This window comes from Betta splendens, chromosome 15 (assembly GCF_900634795.4).
Source record: "Betta splendens chromosome 15, fBetSpl5.4, whole genome shotgun sequence".
Taxonomy (NCBI): Eukaryota; Metazoa; Chordata; class Actinopteri; order Anabantiformes; family Osphronemidae; genus Betta; species Betta splendens.
Window position 1 is genome coordinate 4638787 of NC_040895.2, and position 25042 is coordinate 4663828.

Genomic DNA, 25042 nt, shown 5'->3' on the forward strand with positions numbered 1-25042 from the left:
AGGAAATGACTGGTAAGCTCGTTAGTAGGACCATCTTGGTCCTTAGATGCCTCTGGACTCTGTGGAGGATGTTGGAGTCAAGCTCACATCCATTATGGACAATACCTGTCACCTGCTACATTAGACAGTAGAGGGAGAGATAGAGTATACAGCTCATTCAGTGAGAGTCAAACCCACCCAGTGTGGGAAGAAGGAGCAGTTTAATATCTAACTTATTGTATGTGCAGATGTTATTTTCACTCGGGCAATGGAGAATCGGAGAACCCGGAGAGAACCCACACGAGAACATGCAAACTCCACACAGAAAGGCACCCCGTCCGCCTCCAGGAATCAACCCCAGGACCTTCTAGCTGTGAGGTGACAGTGCTACCCACCATGTCACACTATTTTGTGTATTTGTATACTGCAATTTTTCTATTTTTTGTAAAAATCTGTTGTAGACTTGAAACACTTGTGAATGTCTTTTGCACACTGTCTCTTATACTGTTTTTCTTGTGAACTGCTTACAGTAAGTGAATTTCCCTTCATTTTATCTCTATCTCTATTTCTCATTCCATCCCTCTAGTGACCACAAGATGGCACCAAAGGGCTCAAAATGTGCCCGAGTAGTTTGAGTTTCTCATGGTAATGGTGTTTCATACAGTAGCCATAACACAAAACGCATTCAGTGACCAGTTACAGACATTCAGGAATTTTCTCACTCGGAGCAAAACACTACAATCCTACTGCAGCACATTTCTCACAGGTGACACAACTTAATCAAAGCGTCTGCAGATTAATGGTTGAATTAATGGTCGAAATTTGAAAGAATTCCCCTCTTTTTTCATTTTGTCATTTACTTAGCCTTTATTTAAATCACCTTCTGCATCACACTTCGGCTTTGTACATTTACTAATTCATTTTGAACTGATGTTTAAATTAAAAACTTTTGCTACTGCACCTACCTCACTGGTTTATGTTTATGTCATATGTCCTTTATGTTCTTTGTGAACACCAATCCACCAAAGCAAATACTAATATCGTGAAACCTTCCCTGTACATGGCACTAAACGAGATTCTGATTCTGGTCATGATCATATGTGAGCCCAAAAAAGAGCTGGAAAATCACGGTGTCAGTCTAATGGGTAAACTCCCAGATGCATAACGGTCAGTGAGCATTAGTACTGTACATTGAAATGACTTAATGTTGACCTATTCATAAAATGATTTTATCTCATCCACTTCATAACCTACAGTTTTGTGGGTTTTACATTTTTATTTTAATCTTTATGGACCTTAGCAAAAATGCTGTCCTCTTTCAGATTTATTTTTGTCTGTTCTCGTCCCACAACATGAAATAACATTGCTTCCAGCTTTGCATGTGAATATTCACGTTATACAAGTCTTCTGACCTGAATGATAGCCCTCTGTTGGACAAGTGGTGTATCTTATCTGCATTTCAGTTTCAATTTCACAGTGCCTTCACCTTACAATAAACCGAGGCCACTCCGCTTCATAAAAAGCTATGATCGTCTTCCACACAGTCTTTTATTTGTAAATAATAAAAATGAACTCTTGAATATAAAACATACACATCAGTAGAGCCACATCTGTTGTACAAACGAGAACTGTTGCAGTAAATACTTCGTCTTTCGTCTAGGATCGTGGTATGTGAGTTGGGAGCCATGGGCTGTAAACAATCAGTATTCCTGATGTAATACTGACAAAGGAAAGGGCAGTCAACCACACGCCAAGAATTTCAACAGAAACGTCCGCGAGATATGTCTGCAAAACCAGATTTCTCATTGGCTTTAGAAGTACACTCCAAACCGTAAGTCATAAATAAAGAGGAGGGAGACTTTAAGGAGACGTTATTCCAATTGCTTCTACTTCAACTGGGACAATAATGAAGGCCAATTAGCGCCTCTTTGTGATTCTGTGCCGCTCAGCAGCTCAGACACATTGGCCTGGCACAAATTCCCCTTTAACAAAACCAGGAATTGGTTTGTATGTCAGACAAGATTTTGTTTGTTCATCACTTAAGTTCAAGCTGCTCAGCCTGATAAGTATGTACACGGTTTGCGTCTACTGTATGTGTTTAGGTGCGTGTCTGTGATGGGTGTGCAGTCAAATACACTCTTTATATTCATATATCTATATCTTTATAATTTCTGTCAAACTCATAATGATAGTTCATATACATTTAGCTGTTATACACACATTCTCTATCTCTGTCTCTAGCCCCGACTGTTGTAAACTACAGTTTAAACACCTAGTTCCTCAGATACGCCAGGGGCTCAAGTATGCTCAGTATTAAAAAACAGCACTATTGTCGAAAGGTTTCAACAAAAAAACGAAAGGAAAAAAAAGTCTTTCTGAAGATTTTCTACAATTGATCTTTAGACCCAGAGTAGTAGGCGTGGCCTGGGTTGAGCTGATCCCCCTCATTGGTCCTGTTAGGGGGCAGGAATGGCTTGGCTTTTCTTGGTTTGTATTCATATTCAGTACGAGCAAACTGTACAAGAACATGCAACATACAAGCTGGCCTAAAAGTATGTGAAACTAACACATAGTCTAGTCTTTTTTTCTGTTTTTCTTTTTTTGAGAATTGCTTGTTAATTTGTTTCAACTTTGATTTTACAAAAAAGTAGAGAACAAAACAAAACAAAAAAAGAAATAAAAGCAACGTAACCAAACAAACGTGCATGCGGCTTGGGGCCGGGGCAGGACGTCCCCGAGTCATGCTGCTCCCTCCTACATGGGAGAGTCTGAGGTGTCAGGAAGGAAGAGGGGCCTGGCGAAGGGCGTTCGGGCTAGCCTGACCCGACCGTTACTCTCAGCCTTGGGTCCGCCATTGCTCGAACCCCAAACGTACATACATAGAGGGAGTCTGCTTTGTATGGTACAATTCTGAAGCAAAACAAAAAAAGACACTCCAAAAAGCAAATTGTTAATTTGGCCTCCATTACCTTTCCTTCTTTAGATGAAAAGCAAAACTTGTGTTTGTGTTTGTCCGAATAAAGGAGTCAAGCTCTTCTTGTGCTTCTTTCTAAATCTCAGAACGAATACTGTGCACATGCTTGTGCATGCACACCTCACTCAAAAACATTACCAAACCATGCCCCAACTGACTTGTACTTATTTATGACAAACCCCTGTCTTTACACTATTCATCCCTGTGACGTTGCAGTAAAGTCTTCTCTGATTGGCTGGAGGGTCAGTGCGTGGAGGACTCCACTTTGATCAAATGTTCTGTTTGGGCCACACACGACATGACAAAAGAGATAAAAGGAATAAAAAACAGTAAACAGATCAACAAGGAATGGTGGATAGAAGCCTCCACTGTTGCAGCTGAAAGAAGAAAACAAGAAAAGCATAGCTTTGAAAACATAAATGTATAAAGAGGAGGAAAAGGGAAGTTGTGAGACATGATTGTCAGACTCCAGCTAAGCTTTGACTGGCTAGTTCTAGTTCTATCTCTCTCTCTCTGTCTCCATTGCTTTCTCTTTCTCTTTCCCTGTCTCTTCGTCTTGCTTTTCATTGGTTGGCAGAGGGCTTCTTGTTGCTGTTAGGGCTGGTTCAGGCCCTCTGCACAGTTGTGGTTCAGTAGCTGTGGTCCATTAATTTGTCATTTAAGGGATACTAGGAGGGGGTTTGCGGTCACCATGCGGTCACTAGGACCGAACGCCCGGTGGTGGTCCTGAGCTGTCCAGTGATGTCTGAGACGCCAACCGTGTGAGTGGAGCTAATGTAGGGTCCACCAGTGAAGATGGTGGAAACAGTTTGTACCACCCAATAACCGTGCTTGAGAGGTCCAGTTCCTCCAATAAGATCTGTGCTACACCCATGAAACATTTGTGGTCCAATCGTCCATAATCACCCCATACTATGACCTACAAGAAGAAAGGACACGATTGGATTAAGACATGACCTAAAGGAGTGTTACATCATTTATATAAGTAATATCTGTCGTAGCTGAAGACAAGCGTTAACCCTCCTTTTAACCAAATGTTTTAATCTGTTAAGTCAGACTCAATATTTAAAGTATGTCTACATTCATACAATTCAATACATAAAAAAATAGATCTCACTTAATTTAAATCCAGCTAAACTCTAAAGTAATTTAAGATTAAATTGAAAGTATGGTTTCAAGTTTTTGATATCAAGTCTTTTTGAGAGTGAGAAAATTGAACAGCACAGATGTATCCTTCTCTATTATAAGGATAAAAGACGTCAACAGTCATCATGAGTCCAGTCGCCTTTAAAAATGGTTGCTTGAGGAGAAGACACTCCTCACAGAATATTACCTGAAGCACCTTGCCCTGGGGACTCTCATCAAAAAGCAGATGCTGCTGGTAGAGTGGCTCCAGGGTCTTTCGTGCAATCTTGGTTTTTTTTTTGGCTTTACAGTTTCCATTGTCCAGCAGGTACACCTTCACGTAGGGCGCTGCCAGAAGGAGAGAGTGATACATGGAAAGGTGGAGGCAGATAAGAGAAGGGATGTTTGAATATGATAATTACATCTAAATTTATCACACATTAATCTTGTGAAATCAGGTTGCCTACAGTTGTATTTGATTTTTACATCTAAATAACTGTGTTACCTGGGAGAGATTTGGAGCCAGGTTTGGGAGTAAGGCCTCGTGCCCTGATCACCTCCACCTCCAGCTGACCTTTCTTATCCATCAACCCAATCTGGACATCACCTGCAGAAACAGGGGCAAGCATAGTAAAAAAATCAAAAACAAATTCAAATCTAAAAATGGCCGAAATGTGCTAATGAAACGATGCAGCTTTTACGCACCCATCGCAGGTGTGGCCAGCGTTTGCCGTCCAACCAGCTGACCAGGGCCTAAACCGTCCAGGAAGTCACTGAACTGACTATCAGCACCCAAACGCATTCCTGAGAAGATCAGACTGACACAAACAGTCAAAGATTATTCTCTGACCTCACCTTTCCCCTTAATTCAATCCATAATGGTAACAAGATAGCAGTGAATCAGTGAGGGATTTTTTGGCCTTAAAGAGGAATTTCAATGACTTGGCCTGGATTGAGAGACTAAAATACAGTTGTCTGCATTACTAATTATTGCTTCAATATCAAACCTATTATTATGCATGTGTACATACTTCCCCTCAGAGCTGTAGCTGTTCATGCTGCCATCAGTCGACTCTCTGCTGGCCTGTCGGTTCATTGCTGACGCTCCCCGGGGATAGTCCACCGCCATGCCCGTCTCCACACTCCTCTGAATGCTGCTGCTGCCACCCGCCTTGCCGGCCTTCTTACCCGTTGTCGCTTCTGCGTAGCAAACAATAACCATGCGTTAAGTCATTGGTCTCTGCTTGCGTTTGCTGTTTCAGGCATCTCCTGAAACTGGGCCACAACATATTCAGCCTGTAGTTGTGGTTTCTTGAGAATCTAAAGTTCTGCTTCTTCTAAAATCTAAACTACTATTATATAGATTGATGAACCTATTGTAGAGCATTTCTCAGTACAATCAGATCCTTACACTGTACACTATACTATAAATATGACATATCACAAACATGCTGTTCACTTACTGAAAATGCATGAAGATGTACTCTTCTACTTCTACTTCTGCTCTATTTAGTCTCTGTAAAACCCTGGGAGTTGGCCACTAAGGTCAAATAACTAAATTTAGTCATTATCATATTATATTGCAAACTTACAATTATTACATTATCATACTAATATTGCAAACATCACTTGCAGTTGTTACCTTTCTAGTACACAGTGTCTTTTTCATAGCAGCCCTTTTAAACAAACATTTTAAAAACATACAGAGCTACATTGTTTTGCCCACATATTCTTTTTTATTCTTGTTCTAAAGTTTGGTGAATAAAAAATTACACATTAAAAACAATTATATGGCACTGATTTTTATGACACGTACTTTGATCAGATAAGTATAAGTATTTGCATTATCACACACAGGTCTAAACGGCTGCTACAATGTCATAATGACACATTTTGCTGGCTAAAGGCTGTAACTGTGTCAAAACACTGGAAATATCCAGCAAAAACTAATTTTGTCTTCAAACAATACAAATTGCAACCAAGTACATGAACACGTCCAATCAGTCATAACACAGTGGACAGCAAAATACAAACCACTGATCTCAGTGTGAATCAGTGCTTCATTGATCGTCATTGGAGCCTGTTGCTCCTTGTTGTCTTTGTAATTTATGGCAAATTTACCTTTTATACAAAGAATTGGATCCAGATGAAGAAATGCTTTGATTTATTTAATGACATTCTGTAATGGGAAACATTGTGCCTTTGTGCCATCACCACACATTAATTTTTCAAACTGTGGCAGAAAACTGAAATATTGTAGATATTACATTACCATGCTGGTAAAGAATAACACAGACCTGGCATTATTTTTTGGGTCTAAAGGCTGATTGCAAGTTGAAGACTTTTGTGGAGGAGTGTCAAACAGGTGCTATGGTGAGATCATACTGGTCTTACTGGTTTCTAATAGTTAGGAACAGCTGGTTTTCCTTTGGTCACAAAGCTAAAACAATGGAATTTGGACTGATTGAATAATGTCAGTGTTAACAGATTTGCAAAAGGGAGGAGAAAATGTGCAACTAATAAAAACTGCATCATTTTAACCCTTCTGCATGACATTGCATTCTTATCACAGTCTTCTGTATATCAGGGTCTGACTGTTTGTCTTTCAAACTAACTACTACTTTTACCTTTCTGTCTGTCCGACGCTTTACCCGCTGCCTCTGAAATAACACACAACAACAACAACAAAACCCATAAACAACAACAACAACAACAACAAAACCCATAAACAACAACAACAACAACAACAACAACAACATCAGAAACAGCAAAAATGAAGACATGTAAAGCTACGGTATGGGATTCCGCACAGGGAGCAAATATGTATCTATTATGTGCATTACAGTTTTTATTGATCGCTTTCAAGCAGTTATCCAATGACACTCTACATTTTGTAAACAGTTAATATACAGGTCTAAACAGCTGGTTCAATGTGAAAATGGAACGTTCTGTTTGCAAAAGGCTCTAACCGCATCAAAACACTTGCAATATGCAGCAAAAGCTAATTTTGCCTTTAAACAACACAACTTGCAAACAAGTACATGAACACGTTCAATCTGTCATTACACCGTAAACAGCAAAATACAAACCACTGATCTCAGTGTGAATCAGTGCATCATTGATTGTCATTGTAGCCTGTTGCTATTTGATGTCTCTGTAGTTTATGTCAAATTTCCCTTTTATGCAAAGAATTGGATCCAGATGAAGATACCCAGCAGGCACACAACCGACCTTCAATGTTAAAATAAGGTTGAAATAATGTCAGTTGTCGATGTGACATTGATGTAATGTTGAAACAATGTTTATTGCTAACGGTTGTAAAACTGCCTAAAAAATACCTATAAATCAACATTGACATTTGGTTGATCAGTTGGTCAGTTGTATTTGTAACATTCATTTAACATTCAAAGAACGTTTAATGCTAACAGTTGTGAAAATGCCTTAGAAATATCTAAAAATCAACGTTGACATACGATTCAACTAATGTCAGTTGTTTTCGTCACATTGATAAAACGTTGAAGCAATGTTTAATGCTAATGGTTGTAAAAAACACTTATTAGAAATAAAAAACAATGTTAAAATTACAGATTGTCTTCAACATATATTATTAGCCAGAATTTATTTACTGTAGATGTAAACAAATATTTAAATTAATACTTTATTTAATTAGGTTATTTTTTTAAATAAAGTTTTGGTCATCATGCGTTCAATTCATGTTTTATTGAGTTCTCTTCATATATTGTATGTGGTTATCATAATGTCAATGTCACCCAAACGGTGATGGAAAAGTGTGTGCTGCAGCAGAGAAGACACCGAGCAACTGTTTTGGAAAGATCATGGCAATGTAGCAGCTATTTTTAAAGTCAAAATTATTTAAACAAATTAGTAAACTGTTAGTCTATGTTTATTTTATAACTTAAGTGTCCTTAACAGAATTTTCTTACATTGGTTCAAATATGCAAAATTTATGAAAATGATATAAATGTGTGTTTTGATTTTTGTCCTTAGATGCTGTCATCACACCTTGTGATACTACATCATCCAATGTATGGAAAACAATGAACACACCAGTAAGATTGGGTGATGGTGAAACAAAGATAGAACTTCACTGTAAGTGTTTCTGCTCCACTTTGTCTTCCAGCAGCCAGGTGGCGCTGTTTAATCCAGTGTTTGCTTTGTTTGTTCATTTGTGGTGTCATGTGATTTTCATGTTTGGTTTTCCTTTGTAATGGCGGTAACTTGTTATACATGTGGGATTAGTTTGGTAAGTTCTTTTGATTCATGTTTTATTATTGTATTATTTATTACTGTGCAGTATCAGTTTCAATGTCAATTTTAATTTAAAGTGTGAGTTGCAATATTGGTGAAACTATATTTAACTGACTTAAATGTTGTCTTTACATTTTTTATTTGCATTATTATTGCATCATTAATTATTGTGTCTGTATTTATTTAATGTTGAATGCCAGTCCGGAACAAAATTTCATGTGTTCTACTTTGCGCAAGGAATAATAAAATGTGTCAATCCAATGAGAACGGGTTTAAACATTTGCTAGACATGTCTGATTAAACACATTTAAACAGGTCAAAGCGATCAATAAAAACTGTAAAATCTCTATGTACTTCAAAACTTCAAAAGGTTTTATGTTGTATTTACATGATGAAAAATAATTAGATAAACTAAATATTTCAAAGAGAAGAACAAAACATGCCTTGGCTGATCTCCACTTGCATTTATGTCAAATGTATGTGAAAACTCACTGAATGTTTCACTTGAATATTGTTCTTGGTCAAATTTGACTATGCTTATTATATTATTTCTATAATTTCTCAGATATTTATATAATATAAATTTAAATAGAAATAACATTAAAACAAGATGATTTGTTACCTTAAAGAAAAGAATGTCTGCCACTAGAATTAGTATATGAAATCTGCTATAATCACAAAGAAATTTTCCTCATACACAAAATGTTAAGCTGATAAGCTATGAAAGTTGTCCATAGCAAATTTCGTCACTTGAGACTTTATATAATTCATGATATCGACTTATTCCGGAAGGTTTATTATACAATATCACATTCAACCTAATAATTTAAATTATAGGGGTCCGGTTGACTTGTGAGCTTACGACATGTGCAAACCAGGGGAAAGAAGCATTGTTAAAGATACTGTAAGATGCATTTTGACATTTTTAGGTTGAAAAAAAAAAACTGAGATGATTCAGATGTTGGACCTTTATCCAGAATGTTTCCTTGTCTACATGCCTAATGTGATAAATTCTCAGTTAGTCAGTCTGCTCTCTGACCTGTTTGGCTGAGTTGTGAGGTACTCCGGCTGCGTCTTGATGGCAGGATGGCAACAACTCGCTGACTGAGGCTTGAACGACGCTTCTTGATCCCACTACCCAGGCTCCCAAGCGCAGTGTCTGATTGGCTTCCATCAGCATGCTCCATGCCGTAGATCTCACCACTCACGCTAGTGCTCTTCATCATGTGGCGGCCAGTTGCTCGCATGGCCCGGCTATTCAATTACCAATAATAACTCTTATTTATACAACTTAAGTGAAAACAAAGCAAAAACAACATTGCACAAAACAAAATTAACTTGTGAGCGATCATTGCTTGTGCATGTACCTGAAGCGCCCCCGAGGTCTTTCTGACTGGATGGACATGTAGCTGGTGCTACTGATGCGGGAGGCACTGCTGGTTCGAGAGATGGCTGACACGTCACTGACATCACTATCTGAGGACTTATGGGAAACGTTCTCACTGCTCCTTCTTTGATCCTTGTAGAGCTAAAGGGAAACATTGTTTTACAAATGAATCAATGACATGACATCATAATGCTGCATAATGTTATTTTTTTGAACCTGCACTTTTTAGTACCTTTACATCAACAGTCAGTCATATAAAGCGTACTACAAATTCTTACAATTTAAATTAATTCAAAACAAAAATCTTGTTTAGACAACTGTACTGTATTACAGTAACACTACTGTAAGTCATTCACCGATATGTATACATGCATCATATTATAATTATTACTGAGCATCTTTGACACCGACATTTGACAAAACGGTCAGTGAGCTGCAATGCAAAAAAGGTTCACGTGACGTTATCAGTATTTTCAGCAATGGAGGATTTACTAAATTACTCAACACAATAAAATTACACTGTTACTCTTCAGTCAGTTTTGTGGAACTACACAGTGCCCATACTCAGCGAGATTTAAATCATTGTACATTCAGTCAGAAGGGGGACAATGTCATCCATCATGAAGACAGCATTCCCATGATGCATATAAAAACTTCTGCTAATGGCATATAGACCATCAAACTGTCAGCTTTCCATAATTTGAGGACAGAAAAACCTGCCCAATTCCAGAGTATACTGATGTATTCAAGGTGTTGGATGCATCCATCAGTGGCTGTCAAGTTGGAAAAAATTTTATTTTATAAAGTGGTCGTTACTTTAACCAGATTAATTGCTTTCTTAGACAAGGCAATGCACTTCAGCAGGCACATGGGTGGAACTTTTAAAGCCCTCATCTGGCGTCGTCTGACAGGTTATTTTTCCAGAGAACATAATGGTGGCTCACCTCCCGTTTGTTCTTGAGGTCCTGCTGGCTGGACGTGCTAGCAGCTGACACCCGGTTGGAGTGAACCCTCATCTGGAGCTGACGAACGCGCTCTTCTGCTACAAGGGCTACAACACACGCAGTATAATCCAGATAAGAGATATGTATTATCAGCAAAAAGAGGAACAGCTTAAACAGAGGATGTTACATAGTAAGGTGAAATCCATCACTGCAGTAGAGTGCAGGGGACATTAGTGTTGCACTTTTGATGTTTGATAGCAGGTATCTGCTCCTACTCCGTCTCCCCACACACATAAACAATAATTACTGTACCTTGTTCTACGCTGCTGCTCTTGGGTGGAAGCTGTGGAAGTTGCCTCACTCTGCGTGATGATGAGGACGTCACTGAGGAGGTTCCACCTTGGAGGTGGCCCCTACCACAAAATAACATGAGAAGAAAGGATGATAGGGTTGAAGAGTGGAAAAAAGAATCATGAAAAACATTGAACAAGAAAAGAGATCCGTATCAAAGTTAATAAACCATTGGTTCTCGGTTTTGTACACATTTTGTTGTGTTTCTGTTTAGTAGCAATAACATACGGTATGGAAGAAGTAACCGTTCTGAGTTTGAGAGTGAGGGATCCATTTGCAGCAAGCCGACAGTGGATGAACACTTGGAAAAGGTGAAGGCCATACCTTCCAATTCTAATGCAATTTCTAATGTATCTTCATAAAAGTGGCTAAAAGTACAGCAACCCAGCAGAGCTGTGGATAATAATCGACTGTAGTTCTTTCCACCAGGTAAGGTTGTTGATGTCATTTGACATCTGAACACCCCCTCAATCCTACCCCCGCCTTTGCTTTTCCAAGTTTCAGAGGGCCTGTCAGGCCCCGTGTTGCTATCTACAACCACATCAAATAGCTCTTTGTAAAGTGATGGCATTACTTCAGAAACTGAAATAAGAGACAGATTTTTAAATACAAAAATAGAGACAAGTGCATTTTAAGGTAAACAAACAGCAATGATACTTACTTTCAGGTCATTACACACAAAAACATACTGTATTATCTTTTTTTCAAATTATTGCCTCTAAATCATACACACGGCACAATTACAAAGACACTGGTTAAGTAACCAGGCATTAAGGCAAATACAGCAAACACATTCACGCGTCCACTTACAAAGGACAAAAAGACAATGATATGGTGATGAACAATGATCTTTGAATATTCCCAAAGCATTACACAACACACACAGTAGAGACACAGAAGCTGTGTCCCCAGACAGATCAAGAAAACACACGTGAGAGAACAGCAGTGTGTATATGGAGTCAAATTAGGGTCAGATGAGATTTGTGCGTGCACAAACCAGTCTGTACGTGCGTAAACCTACCTGTATGTGCGTAAGCCAATCTGTGCGTACATAACCAGATACGTGCGTGCATAATCAATCTGTGCGTGTGTAAACCGACAAAGTAATCTGTGGATGAAGCGCTCAGTTTCCATTACATAACCTTAACCCTCTAACAGAGTCTGTCGCAGCTCCATGCGAAAGAGTGACCACGTTAACTGGTGACCAACTTCCGGTGAGTTGTTTTACATAGGTAAATTTCTTTTCCTTGTCAATGCCTTGGTTCACGTTACCTACAGTATTTGTTAGAGTGTGCACTCTCAGTGACAGAGTACCAATGTACCTGTTACCTACCGACAGGTCGGCGCATAAGTAAACTGTGGGTGAAGCAAAGCAGAGTCAGAGCAGTGCAGGTCTCAGCTGACGGTTGAAAGTGAATGCTGCGAGCTAAATACACGGACCCGATTTCTCAGACAAAGCTTTCTCCTCAAGTCTTTGGTATCGGTGACATCTTGAGAGATTCTGCAGCAACACTGGGTGTCTGTCTCCTTGAAGACGGGTGTTGATCAGCAGGAAGCACCAAGATCCTGCACTGAAATCGAAGCCTGTCTAACAACTGCATTACATATCTGGCTGTTAAATGCATTGTTAAAGTAAATGTGCTCACCTAAAGCAAACATGTTTATTGGGGTGTGATAAACAATCACACAGAGATCACACAAGGGCAGCATTACTACAACGTACCCACCTTGACTATAGCTGCACCATAACATAGCATGGCATTGCTAATAGCCTGTCAGTTAACAAGCTACATTAGCATCTGATAGCAACACCAGTTTAACTTTCGCGCAACTGAATCGCCTCCAAAAATTATGAGAGTAACCTCACACTTCATACACATGAAAATGAGCCGTCATGTCTGTCTGATCATTAAATATAATTAAAGTCTTCAGTCAATGGACCAGCTTGTTGCTGCTTATGGAGCTTTCAGGATCTGTTGTGCCACGTCAACGGACTGACAACCTTGTTTATTAGCCAATCAGAGCTTAGAGGCAAATTAAGGTCACGTTATGTTACTTGTAAATTTACAAATTCACGCACAAATCTAAACTGACCCTAATTTGACGCTATATGTGTATCACAAGAAAACAAAAAGGACTCGACTCCTGTGAGTGTGGTTGTCAAGGGGAATCCCCTTACCAAAGGGCTCAAGTGAGAACTATTTCCTGTAGGAACTCTTACTAAGTGGGTGTCTTGATTCTGGTACCCACACATAAACACACACTATACCATACAAACCAAAAGCAGTAGCATGCAGAAACAAAAATGGAACAAAGATGAAGTTGAGAAAGAAAGCAAAAGAAATGCAAATAAAATAAAAAATATATGTACAGGGTCATGTTTAATGAATCAGAGATACTGACCGTGGTTTAATAGTTAATAGTGAAGTGTAAAATGACTTGTGCTAATTTCAGAGCATTATTTAGGGAGACATTGTAAATCACTATGTAAATCATAATATACAGTAAGATATATAATGATACGTCAAAGGTTCAAGTGGAGAAAGGTTGTCATCAACTGTTGATGTCAATGTCAATATGACATTCTATAATAGCTTGTTATACTTGTTCATTACATTAAAGATTACACATATTTTTAACAAATCTTGTTGGTTGTATAATGTCTTTCCATCAATGTTTTCATACAGTGCTGTTGTACTGTACTGTGCTGGGCTTACAATACACGTCTTACCTGCCACTGCCAAAAGTCTGACTTTCAGGTGTTTCCAATGTCCAAGGCTGCCTGGAGAATGGTAGATGAGCAAAAAAAAGACAATACAGGAAGAAAATAAAAGATACGGACGGGTGGGTAAATGAATAGGTGACAGGATGGAGGAGAGCATGGATGATAAATCATTTAGATTTAGAGAACCCTGACTGTGTCAGGGAGCTGTCAATGGCCTTTTAAGTTTATGATCTGGAAAACAGGAAATAAAAGGCATGTTATGATGGATGATGGTGATGTGTATCTGTGTGTGTGTGTGTGTGTGTGTGTATGTGTGTGTGTGTGTGTGTGTGTGTGTGTGTGTGTGTGTGTGTGTGTGTGTGTGTGTGTACCTCGTCTTTGTACTGAGGTGAATCACAGCATCTTGGGTAGAAGGTAACATCCATATCCTCCATTCATGGACATGGACAAGATGATAAGAATGATACATGCACACACGCACGCACACACACACACGCACACACGCCCATAGTTAAACTTATAATATGAATTATGAATATCATAAATTCATTTTTAAGGGAGTCTTGGTGGACACACATACATGTAAGCAGCAGACGCAGATTAGAAGAACAGGAAATACGCAGACAAAGACGGAAGAAGCAAGCTAAAGCTGGAAGGTACAGTAAACCACCACCAGTACAAACTACCAGAAGTTTGAAAGAGCACAAACTTGGCACTGTAAAACCATGAAAGAAGGAGGAAAAGCAGCAGGGCAGAACTGTGACAACAGCCACAAAGCCTGTGAATACAACCTTTGACGTCTAAGTAGAAAACCAGAAAACACCACCAACAAACTAAAAGCCATACAAGCGACCTTTAACACAATGTGAGTGACAAATAATGATTCCAAGTACGAGTCGTCTGTGCTGGACGTAGCTGTGTGGATTCTATGGTGACAAGGTGTACATTATATTCACTCTCACTGTGTTCAGCTCATTTATCACCACAGGAGATTACAATAAGGAAAGAAGTTGTGCATAGAGACCACAATAGCTGCCAACTCGATCTTGCATTTCATAAAATAAAGTAGAAAACATTGGCATTGAAATTAATAAAATATTTTTATTCACCATTAATATAATTATTGTTTTTTAGCACTGAAAACTATTAGTGGCTTTACTATTGATTATGGCCACTTCTTACATCCCACATTGTGTGTCTACTAGGATCTTTGTGACATAAATAAATCAAAATTAATTAGAAAAAGAATATATAAAAAATAATATAAGTGTATATATATGTGTGTGTGTGTGTGTGTGTGTGTGTGTGTGTGTGTGTGTGTGTGTGTGTGTGTGTGTGTGTGTGTATATGTGTATATGTATGTATATATATATATATATATATATATATATATATATATATATACAAGGTGACGAACACCTAGTATAGCTTGTAGTCTAGCAAAGAGACTTGAAATGGTGGACACTCACCTGGCTATACTTTTAAACAAACCTAGAGTGAAATTATTCTTATTTTATATGATACAAGATAGAGTCGAATGCTAAAGTTGTCAGAATAGAGAGTTGGAAAAAAAACACAGTCGCAAACTCACACAAGCTATTTACGTTTGAAAGGAGAAGCAGTAATAATGCCAGCTGTAAATGTTAGATAGAACTTGACATCTGCGTGAAACCTGCTTTGAGAGAATTGCAGAATAAAGAAAACATACAACAAATAGTGCTGGGCAGTGATTAAAATCCCTAATCGCGTTAACTGCATGGATTTTCTGTGATTAATCGAGAAGCATTCAGTAACGAATTCAAAAGTAGTATATCGCGCATTTTTATTTTAAAACTACTACTCTCTGGTGAGAGCAAAAGTTGGTGCACGTTGTAACGCTAAACATTAGTTATACTGCGGTCAAATGAGCAGCTGTTCGCTTTTCCATGGTCAAATGAGCCGTCGCTATAATTGAAGTGCGATACACGGTGTTCTAATAATTTTAGGAACTCATTTTAGGAGAGGTCAAAATTCAGTCATTAGTTTCAGGGCTGTTTACTGTTTAATAATTTAGTAATGGATTATTCCAAAACAGTGCAGCAAAATTTACTATGGTAGTAGTCTATGAAGTACTACAGTAAGCAGTACTGTGAAGGAACGGTTTTCTAATAATTCGAGGAGCTCATTTTGAGAGTTGAAATATCAGCTATTGGTTTCAACGCTGTTAACTGTTTAATATTTTAGTATTGAATTATTCCATAATGATGCAATTCCTATTTGCTGTGGTAGAAGTCTATGACGTAGTACTATGAAGGAATAATACTATCTTAAGGGTTTATTCAAAGCAAAGTTTTAGAATAGAGGCCAATTGTGTTTTTCATCAGCAAATTCCATAATTTCTGATATTTTGCAGTTTACAGTATGTTTCTTTAGGACGTTAGCTCTAATATCATCTGCGTTGTTCAGTACAGTGAGTATCTAGGGTCTGTGATCGCAACACTGCTAGTATCGCACGAATCGTGCACTTCAACTATAGCGACGACACCTTTGACCGCGGAAAAGCGAACAGCGGCTCATTTGATTTACTAGTCTTCTCCTTTTCATACAGCTCGTGTATTCTTCCTGTGATGGTGCGTCTTCAGGGAGGCTCACAGGTGCCGTCATTCATTGCAATTCCATTAACGTTCCTCAGACCGACATCTTCCAAGAGTACTCGGCCTGCAGTTTGTAGCTAACCACTTAGCTATGGCATTTGTTAGCTTGTGTTGACATTTATACTTCTCCCACATGCTGCATTCAATGTAGTCTTGTTTCCACGAACCCGCCATTTGGAAGAGATTTATATTGATAATGTCCACGTATGGCACCTTTATTCTATTCAGTTCCATGTGAGTGAACGCCGCAGCGGTTTTAGCCCCTGTCCCCAATGGTTCTGATTGGTTGAGAAGCGTAATATTAACAGTGAAAATAAACTCTATTAACACGCACAGTCGACGTGCCCAGCACTAAAAACAAATTAAAAGACATACTAGGAAAAAAACTATTCACTACAATTCAAAATAACGGAGTCAGATCAAGTCAAGCTCAAGGAGGAAGTGATTCTGGGTCCACAACAGGGTACCTGTCATCTTCGGGGGAAGCATGTTGGATAAGAATCCTGGGACTTGCTGGACGTCTCCGGGGCAGAGAATGTGACAAAGATTTTCTATGTGTACACATACAAAATATATCACCTATAGACCAAATCAGCAGACAGACACATTTCGTTATTATGTATTCACATTGTAAAAAAAGTGCCACAGTCTCTACAACTCTGTCTACAAATCTTTTGGGGCAGTAGAACAAGCTGTAAATATGTCATTTACATAAAAGACTTCAGTGATAATAGTAATGGTTGTGCTGCATTACTAAAAAAATGAAACTGACGAAGGTTGTTGAAACTTTGAAAACAAATGGAGCAGTTGAAAAGTCTGTTGCTGAGATGTGGTGTTTAATATTTACAGTATGTGGGTATGAAAACAGGTGCATTGATCCTATCACTGGTGATGGCAAGGATGAGACATTTTCATGCAGGACCCCTAGTGGGACTAAAATAACTAATTTAATGCTGTGGTAACCCAATGTATGCTAATCAGTAGACCCGTTATTTCTCATGTTAGTGGAAAATCAATCAAAAAAAAATTATCTAGTGACTTAGCTGAGGTCACACACTGATGAGGCATTACGTGCAGAGTTTACATATGGCTCAGTATTTCCAATAATAACTTCATAAGATAATATTGTCCTACTAATACACAACCGTCCATATTGTTTTAAGTTTGCCTTACTTTACAGTATGACTTCCTTGCAACTGTGGCAAAATTACCCAGGAAATTAATCAAAATTTCCATTCTACAGTGCGACCTGAATCTACTTGTGTCACTTTTGAAATATTGCTGGACCTACAAAACATTGTGATAATGTCAAAGCCCTAAGCTACTGGGTGGAACGGAAGATTGGAAGAGTGATGAACAGCAGAGATGTGAGATGAGCAAAAAGATGGGGAAGCTAAACCTATAGATACCGTACTACTGTAGGACTATTCTTTGAGAAGAGTGGAGACCAGAAGCAGTTACAAAGAGGAAACGTGGTGGTGGAAACAGAGGCTGGTACCTTTCAGTCTCTGGTGAATGAGCATGATTGTTTGGAGTCAGACAGTTGGCACTAGCGCTCCTAACCCTGTCCAGAGAAGGCTGAAGATCACTAGAGGCACCACAGCACAACATGTCATCCAATGGAGGAAGTGGAGGAGGAGACAGGAGGAGAAAACAAACACAAAGAGAAAAACAATGGACAAACAGAAAAAAAACATTTTAAAAGAAAGTGTGGTTACACAAATCATAATGCTAGTCTGAGAGCCGAACTGTGATTGGCTAGATGGTGTAAGACTCTGTAAGACTATCTGTGAGTAATAGTCTACAGTGGCTAAGGATGGGAAGCTCCCAGCATTAGTAACCTCTATGATCGCATGATTTATCTGAGACTCATCAAATATGTGTAAGTGACATGTTGCAATGACCAATTATAATCCTGGGACGGATCTTTCTAAATATGAGGGCAGCGTGGAACTATTCACAAACACAAAAACATCTAGAAATACTGTACATGCATTTGCAAAACAAAGTAAAGCAAAGTGAGTTTTTTTATGCTTGGAAGGATCTTCAGGTCCTTGACAACTCCATCTATGCTACAAACATGTCCTAAAGCTTCAAATACTGTGCAATATAATCAACTCTTTGTTGGTTGAAAAAAATATATATACTGTACTGACACTACAATATGTGCAAAGGCTTCAGTATGCTTCACATGATTATCTATAGCCCACATAAGCAATGGACATGTGGATCATGATAGAAATGCTGTGGTCCCACTTCAAACAGCAGTTCTCCAGATTTGCACAGGTGAGAAAAAGTCAAGCTTGCTCAGATATTCTGAGCACAATCACTCACATGAGCAACAGTAGCTTTATATATTGTCACCAAACATTTAAATGCTAACACCTGACATTCAAGTACCTTGCTCAGTCAGTACTATTTCACCAGATGTGTATCATGTCTGGTTCCACAAATGCAAGACCTGCTTGAACCGGTTGATTCCTTTGATTACAGCTTCACTTGTGTCTTTAAACATCCCCTCCAAAAATAGAGGATTCACGGACAGGTAAAAGAGACGTTATTCATTTGAAGCATTCTGAACCCTTTTCTGTAAACTTACCTGTGAATGCCGTTGAATAAAAGGGGCATTTTAGGTGGCAGTGTATTATTGGGCCTAGCGGCTCTCCTGATGTTAGCATGCGTACATCAGACAGAAGAAGGAAAGTGGGAGGAATAGGTGAAAAAGAAAAAAAAAGGTGTGTGGGAGTGTTTGAACAACAGAAAGTAGAAGAAGTGCCACTTAACAATAAAATGGGTAGGTCAAGCTTGCCCAAATCAAAGCTGAGTTTTGTGTTTCAGGACTGCCAGTTACTGTATCTCATCCTTGCAGTCATAGATGGCTAACATATTACTACACAGGGAGTTGTTTGCTGAAATCGCTGTCTAAGCTTTAACAGTGTAAGCGTGCAAACAAGTAATGTAACAGAAGCCTGTCTTGACTGCTGGCACACTGAAGAACACTGTTCTCCTAAGAACAAACCCAAGTGTATAGAAAGAAAAAAGGGTTGAAGGTAGCTCATTATTATTTTGTTTGAGAGGTTTGATTTACTGTTGTTGTTGTAAAGTTACTTACCTCCTGTGCTAAAAGATCAGTCCACAGCCACGTGGAGAATACTAGAGTATATGGCTTACACTGTGTCAAGTATCAAATATATTATATTAGAAGCAATCAAACAAAGGCAAGTCAGTGTCCTGGTGTTTACTAGTGGGCCAGGAGACATTGCTTCTTTTTATGTGTCAGTATCTGAATAGCCTTATCTTTGCTTCTAGCTTTAAGAGTCCATCCTGTCAGCCTTGTTGTTTGTCGAAGCGCCAGCAAAGCTTGAATAGTCCTCTGCTGCCCTCTTGTGGTTTTTAGGCAGTAGTACGATAATCGACTTATTTTTTTCTTTTTAATTTACTGAAGCTAAACGATTTTTCCTGGTACATTTCTGTGAGGAGCTCATCTTTTGTTACTAGATCTCAGATACATATAAATATTCAACCCTGACTTGTATCAATAATTAATGTTTGAAAATCATAGTGTTAAAGTTTTATATGTCAAAACCTCAAACTACTTCAAAAATATACTCTAACCCATTTTAGTGCTTTGTGACTGTTACTATATTTTACCTGAAATGTTGTGCACATTTACATTTAAATGCATTATTTAAGTCTAACTTACCTTTCAAAGTGAAAGTGTACATTTTAGGTAAATATTTTCAATAAAACGATAAACTTCCACTTGAAAATGAGTCTGATTAAAACACTACACACAAAAGTCTACAACTAAACCCCGAAACCAATATGTAAGGAAACGTCTGAGGTATGACTGGTTTACCTGGTGTGGAGGCACTCAGCACTTTTGCCTCGCATTGACTGGTGGATCATGATGATCTCACTGTGGTTACCATGGGGTGGGTGACACATGAAGAAATCAATAACAGTTAAAAGAAATAGGAGATCAGGTAGAAAAGCGGGTGAATAGGAAAGAGAAGTTGTTGTTGATTGCTAGACACGAAACACACACAGGAGACACATCAAGTGCCACAGACTTTGCTGAAATGCCACAGAAATTTTGCAACCAAAGCCTTTTTTTAAATCACAATTTAAAGCTGATTTAGTACATCATGGCAATAACGTCAAAACAAGTTGCTACTGCCCCAGATTTAGTTATAAGCCCCAGAAAAGCACAGCCATTAAGAAAAGAGCAAAACTGCCTTTACAAAAACATGAAATGTAATATTTATTATAAAAGAGGTTTTAGCAATTCTCACCTCAGGGATGCAGTTAAAAAAACAGAAAACGTCTTTTGCACAGATGAACAAATTTGCCCAAACATCTACCATGTCACATGTGCTGGGCAAACAAACAAACTCTGTTTTGAACACACAATCAAATTCTGTCAAAGAATAATGTCCGAATAATAATAATTAATAGCATTAGGGACATTTTACTTTACATGTTACTTAGTTGTTTTTTGGTAGGTGTAACTAATTTATCAGCTGGTACAACACGTCTAGAGATTATTTCAATTGTTCAATTTCTTGAGCTGCCAGAGAAGCAAACCATCATACAACCCATACTTCACAAGTAATGCGCACAAAAGAAGATGCATACCTGTCATCCAGGTACTGTTCCTCCTGCTGATGACCTCTGGCAGCATCATAGTACCGGGTCGGAGATCGAGAACGACGAGTGTGAGGAAGCTCATCATCCAGACTCCTGAAAAAGGTGAAATTAAAAAAGGCTAATTTTGGGATGGCACTCGGGTGATTTTTCAGGAGTCCTTGGGAGTGCCCATTTGGCTTAGGCAGTAAAAGCAAAGCTGGCAGGACTGTGTGTATTACGTCAGACAGGCATTTCATTAGCAGATGAACTCCAACAAACTCTCCTTTTTGCCCCCATAACCGTCTACCTCCCATAACTGTGTTTTGGCCAGTATGATGATTATGGTCATTAATTACTAACCCTCCAAAGACCAGCTGTCGTTCACCAATCGTAGGATTGGTGGTTCGATTCCTGGCTCCCTTTATTCATGACACTGAACCCTACTGTAAGTTGCCACCGGTGTCTGTGAATGTATGAATGTGAATGTGGTGTTAAAGTGCTTTGAGTACCGCTAGGTAGAAAAGTGCCATTTACCATACTTCTTATCTATATTCTTATTGTAGAGAGATTTAAAGTATTGCATAGTAAGTCTGCATAATAAGCCCCTTAATTATATTCAATGTGCTTAATGTCCATTTTGCCCCTAAAATCCTGTCACTCCCCTTCAGCCAGTCCTCACCTCTGGGTGGGAACATTGGGCGGCCGCGATCGGTTCCGCCCCTGCTCCTCACGGTGTGGAGAGACAGAGCGGGAACGTATGTGATGGGTCAGCGTTCTCTGCTGCTCTGGCACCTCCAGGGTAGACGTGGGCTCCCGTTGCCTTTCCCTGCCTCGCCCATCGGCTGCTGGGTGGAAAAGGTCATTGTAAGCGTGACTGAGAGAACAGAGGAAAATATCTTCCTCTCAAATGTAGAAATGACCATAATGATGACATGTGAAAGAGAAGACTCTTTAAGAATTTGCCAAACTAAAAACCCAAAGTCAAACGTTTGAGAGAAGGGGACAAAAACCTTCATAAGTCATGGAACAAAGCTTTTTTTATCTTTGTCCTTTGTACACCACCACAAAAAACAAAAATGAAAGTCTAGACATTTACCTTCAATTCAAGGGTTTACCAAAAGCTGACACTAACCACAGCCATTTTCCTACATCTACCTCTTATTATTAGACAAAGTCTTGTTTCCTTAATACGCCACCAAGAATTAAGCAGATAGAAGTTGTTGAGTTTTACATTTACATTTGGTACTGTACCTATTCACCCATAAGGCCTAGAGAGGTGTGCATGGTTGTGGTTTACTCAAGTGCAGTCAGGAAACAAGTTTACATAGACTTACCCTGTGGGTAACCAGGTTAAAAGCAATATAACTGTACAGTACCTGCATAAAGTTATTATGTCAATAGCTGCCTGACTGTTAGTTCTCATGAAATTAGAGTCATTGCTTTCTGTGTAGATTTAACGTTTAGACTGTGTTCAGGTGTAAGTTACAGTAAGTCTGATTTCCTGTTAATATGTTGTGTCTGCACATTTTAAATGTTCAAATAAGCTTTTGACATGTACCTCAGAACATATTTTCTTAAGGATGTAAACTACAGTACTTTCAGCTGATCCTGTCAGGGGTAGTAACTTGCATGAGTGATTTGGCAAATTTTTACACCAGATGCCCTTTCTGACGCAAGCCCTCTCTGAGGGGATGAACTCACGACCTGGGCGACATGAGTGCAAGGCACTAACCACTGCACCATGGCCATATTATCTTAAGGATGTACCTTATTAAAAAAGAGCAGCTAGTTAATTTTTAATACTGTACAAAATGACATTTTTTTTTATTTTTGTGGCATTGCAGATCTATTTTTTAACATAAAAATAAAAATAGAGAGATTGATCAGCCTTGAAGGGAACCACGCAATCGTGTCAGGCTTTGTTGTGGTCCCAAGTTGGCTGGCTTCATTTGCAACAGAACACCTCCTCAAAGCTCACAGCGGCCCATTAGCTTACTCTACAAAGTCTGTGATTTATATTTACTTCGCCCATGCATGTAAATTAAAACAGAAAGACGCTTGATAGACAGTCCTTCATTCTCTGACATCACATTCTCTGACATCACAATATAAATTTCTAATCTGATCCTTAAAGTGGTGTGGATATGCCAGCCACAGGTTCAAACCCAACATAAAAAGACAAACACATCGACTGTTACAGTATGCAGGTATACACAATTTAATAACGGTTAGGAAAAAAGAGGCTGGTTTGAGAATTGACTGGAGCAAAGAGTCTGGATGGATTCAATGTTTCCCGGACACTTTATTTGTGGGGACCTGTCATTTGTAATGAAATATCCTACTACATTTTATATTGAAATTAATTTTCAGTATGCTAGAGATGGCAGCCAGATTTACTCTACAACACAAGGTTGACAATCTGATATCTTACAGTATGTCCCTACATACTTTTTGGACATTCTGGTACATTTACATGACTCCCTGGTTCATGTTAAGAAACTCCTGGTGTGTTAGAAGTACATTCCCTACTTAGTTCACATTTTGCGACTTTATCCAATCAAGAACGATCGGTTTCAAATTTCCCGGACTGTCTACATCTACAGCCTTTAGACCACTCACAGAACAAGCTCTGGCCCCGCCCAGACAAACCTGGACCCCCAAATGTACCTGGAACATTGCGTTTCAGTCACTCCCTGTGATACAAACTGACATGGGGCCATTAGGGTCCAGAAAGTGCTCCATTGTTGGTTTTTCCAATCTGCATCGCAGCCTTTTCATTTTACCAGCAGAGCAAAAAAGGGGGGAACTTCATGGATTAATTTTATTGTAAATGGACCGGTGCCGACACAACTGCCTAAATGCTTGTTCGTGTGTGGACACCATTTCACCTCTGACTGCTTTGAAAACTAGTGTATATTTATTACTGGGCTTGAGGTTGAAGAAGGGCTCTTTTCCTACAAGATGTGATTCACTTCCTACTTTCCCAAACAAAAGTACATGCTTGATACTTATTTGATGTATGTACTCCAGAAGTCTCTTAGTTTATAATCTAACTCCCCTCCTGTGTAATGAATGCTAATGGCTAGAACAGTGATGCTAACAGCTACAGCGACAGAGAGAGACAGTGTTGCAAGGTGCTGCCATGCAATTTGGATGAATCCAAGCCTCTCCAGCATTTGTCCGGTTCGAATCGTGTGATATCTGGTACTGAGGTCATTCACTCAGCTCACATTTTAGCTGCTAACGCTGCGCTAACAATGCGTTAGCAGCTAGTGTTAGCCCTCCACATGACGTTCAGTACAACTTGGGTTTGGCTGCAATAGTAAGAGTCAGCTGTGTTTCTAATTACTACCAAGCCTGTCATGTGTATGTTGTAGCCCAAGTAGAGCTGTGAATTTGGGTTATGGAAAGTTCTATCAAAGTCTAACATGTATAGTAATTAATAATTTCCCAATTGCGGGACAATAAAGGTATTCTATTCTATTCTATTCTATTCTATTCTATTCTATTCTATTCTATTCTATTCTATTCTATTCATTCTATGATGTTTACTGTCTACTTATACATGTAAGTGTTGCTATCTAGTCAGCTAGCTATAAATGTGACGTTTTTTATACAGTCTGGCGCATTCCAGCTACCAAAACGCAAGAAGGTTGCTTCTCAAACTGATGCCACTGCAGGCTCTGGACATACGGCTACCTTGTAGAAGAGTTGTTGCTCACCTCAGGAGCAAAGGTATGTACATTTAACAGCAGTATGATAATTTGTTGGCCAAAAGGCAGTTTTATTTGGCAGAGATTTTGGATTTCATATTTGAGTAGTTGTAGTATTCATAATCTGATCTATATTATTGTGTACTGTATATATTCACTCTGTATGCAGTTGGTCAACTTATTTTGATATTTTACTCTGTTTATGGATAATTTGTAATTCTTGTGTTATGGTGCAGATTACGTGCAAAACCTGATGGAGACCATCTTCAATAAAGTCCTGCTGGACTCAGGTCGCTATATGGAGGACCTTGTG

The 25042-nt window shown here is 38.9% G+C and overlaps 1 protein-coding gene across 32 annotated transcripts in view; it reads right to left on the minus strand.

Moving 5' to 3' along the window:
* Window positions 1-1508: 1508 nt before the first annotated feature.
* Window positions 1509-25042, minus strand: part of LOC114842031 (regulating synaptic membrane exocytosis protein 1-like) — a 66141-nt gene continuing 42607 nt past the window's right edge. For 9 of the 32 annotated variants that reach the window (XM_055502587.1, XM_029127455.3, XM_029127453.3 and 6 more), the window contains 18 exons: window positions 21696-21861; window positions 21026-21130; window positions 20247-20306; window positions 18987-19052; window positions 17886-17975; window positions 16855-16938; window positions 14126-14182; window positions 13761-13811; window positions 10991-11091; window positions 10679-10785; window positions 9715-9875; window positions 9387-9601; window positions 6706-6738; window positions 5110-5278; window positions 4784-4896; window positions 4584-4685; window positions 4287-4426; window positions 1509-3872 (listed from right to left, as the gene is read on the minus strand). In XM_055502587.1, the coding sequence (XP_055358562.1) occupies window positions 3654-3872; window positions 4287-4426; window positions 4584-4685; window positions 4784-4896; window positions 5110-5278; window positions 6706-6738; window positions 9387-9601; window positions 9715-9875; window positions 10679-10785; window positions 10991-11091; window positions 13761-13811; window positions 14126-14182; window positions 16855-16938; window positions 17886-17975; window positions 18987-19052; window positions 20247-20306; window positions 21026-21130; window positions 21696-21861 (2039 nt within the window). In that variant the 3' untranslated portion in view covers window positions 1509-3653. The remainder of the gene's footprint in view (window positions 3873-4286; window positions 4427-4583; window positions 4686-4783; window positions 4897-5109; window positions 5279-6705; window positions 6739-9386; window positions 9602-9714; window positions 9876-10678; window positions 10786-10990; window positions 11092-13760; window positions 13812-14125; window positions 14183-16854; window positions 16939-17885; window positions 17976-18986; window positions 19053-20246; window positions 20307-21025; window positions 21131-21695; window positions 21862-25042) is intronic. The other 23 variants (XM_029127452.3, XM_029127461.3, XM_029127456.3 and 20 more) reach the window with 22 other exon arrangements.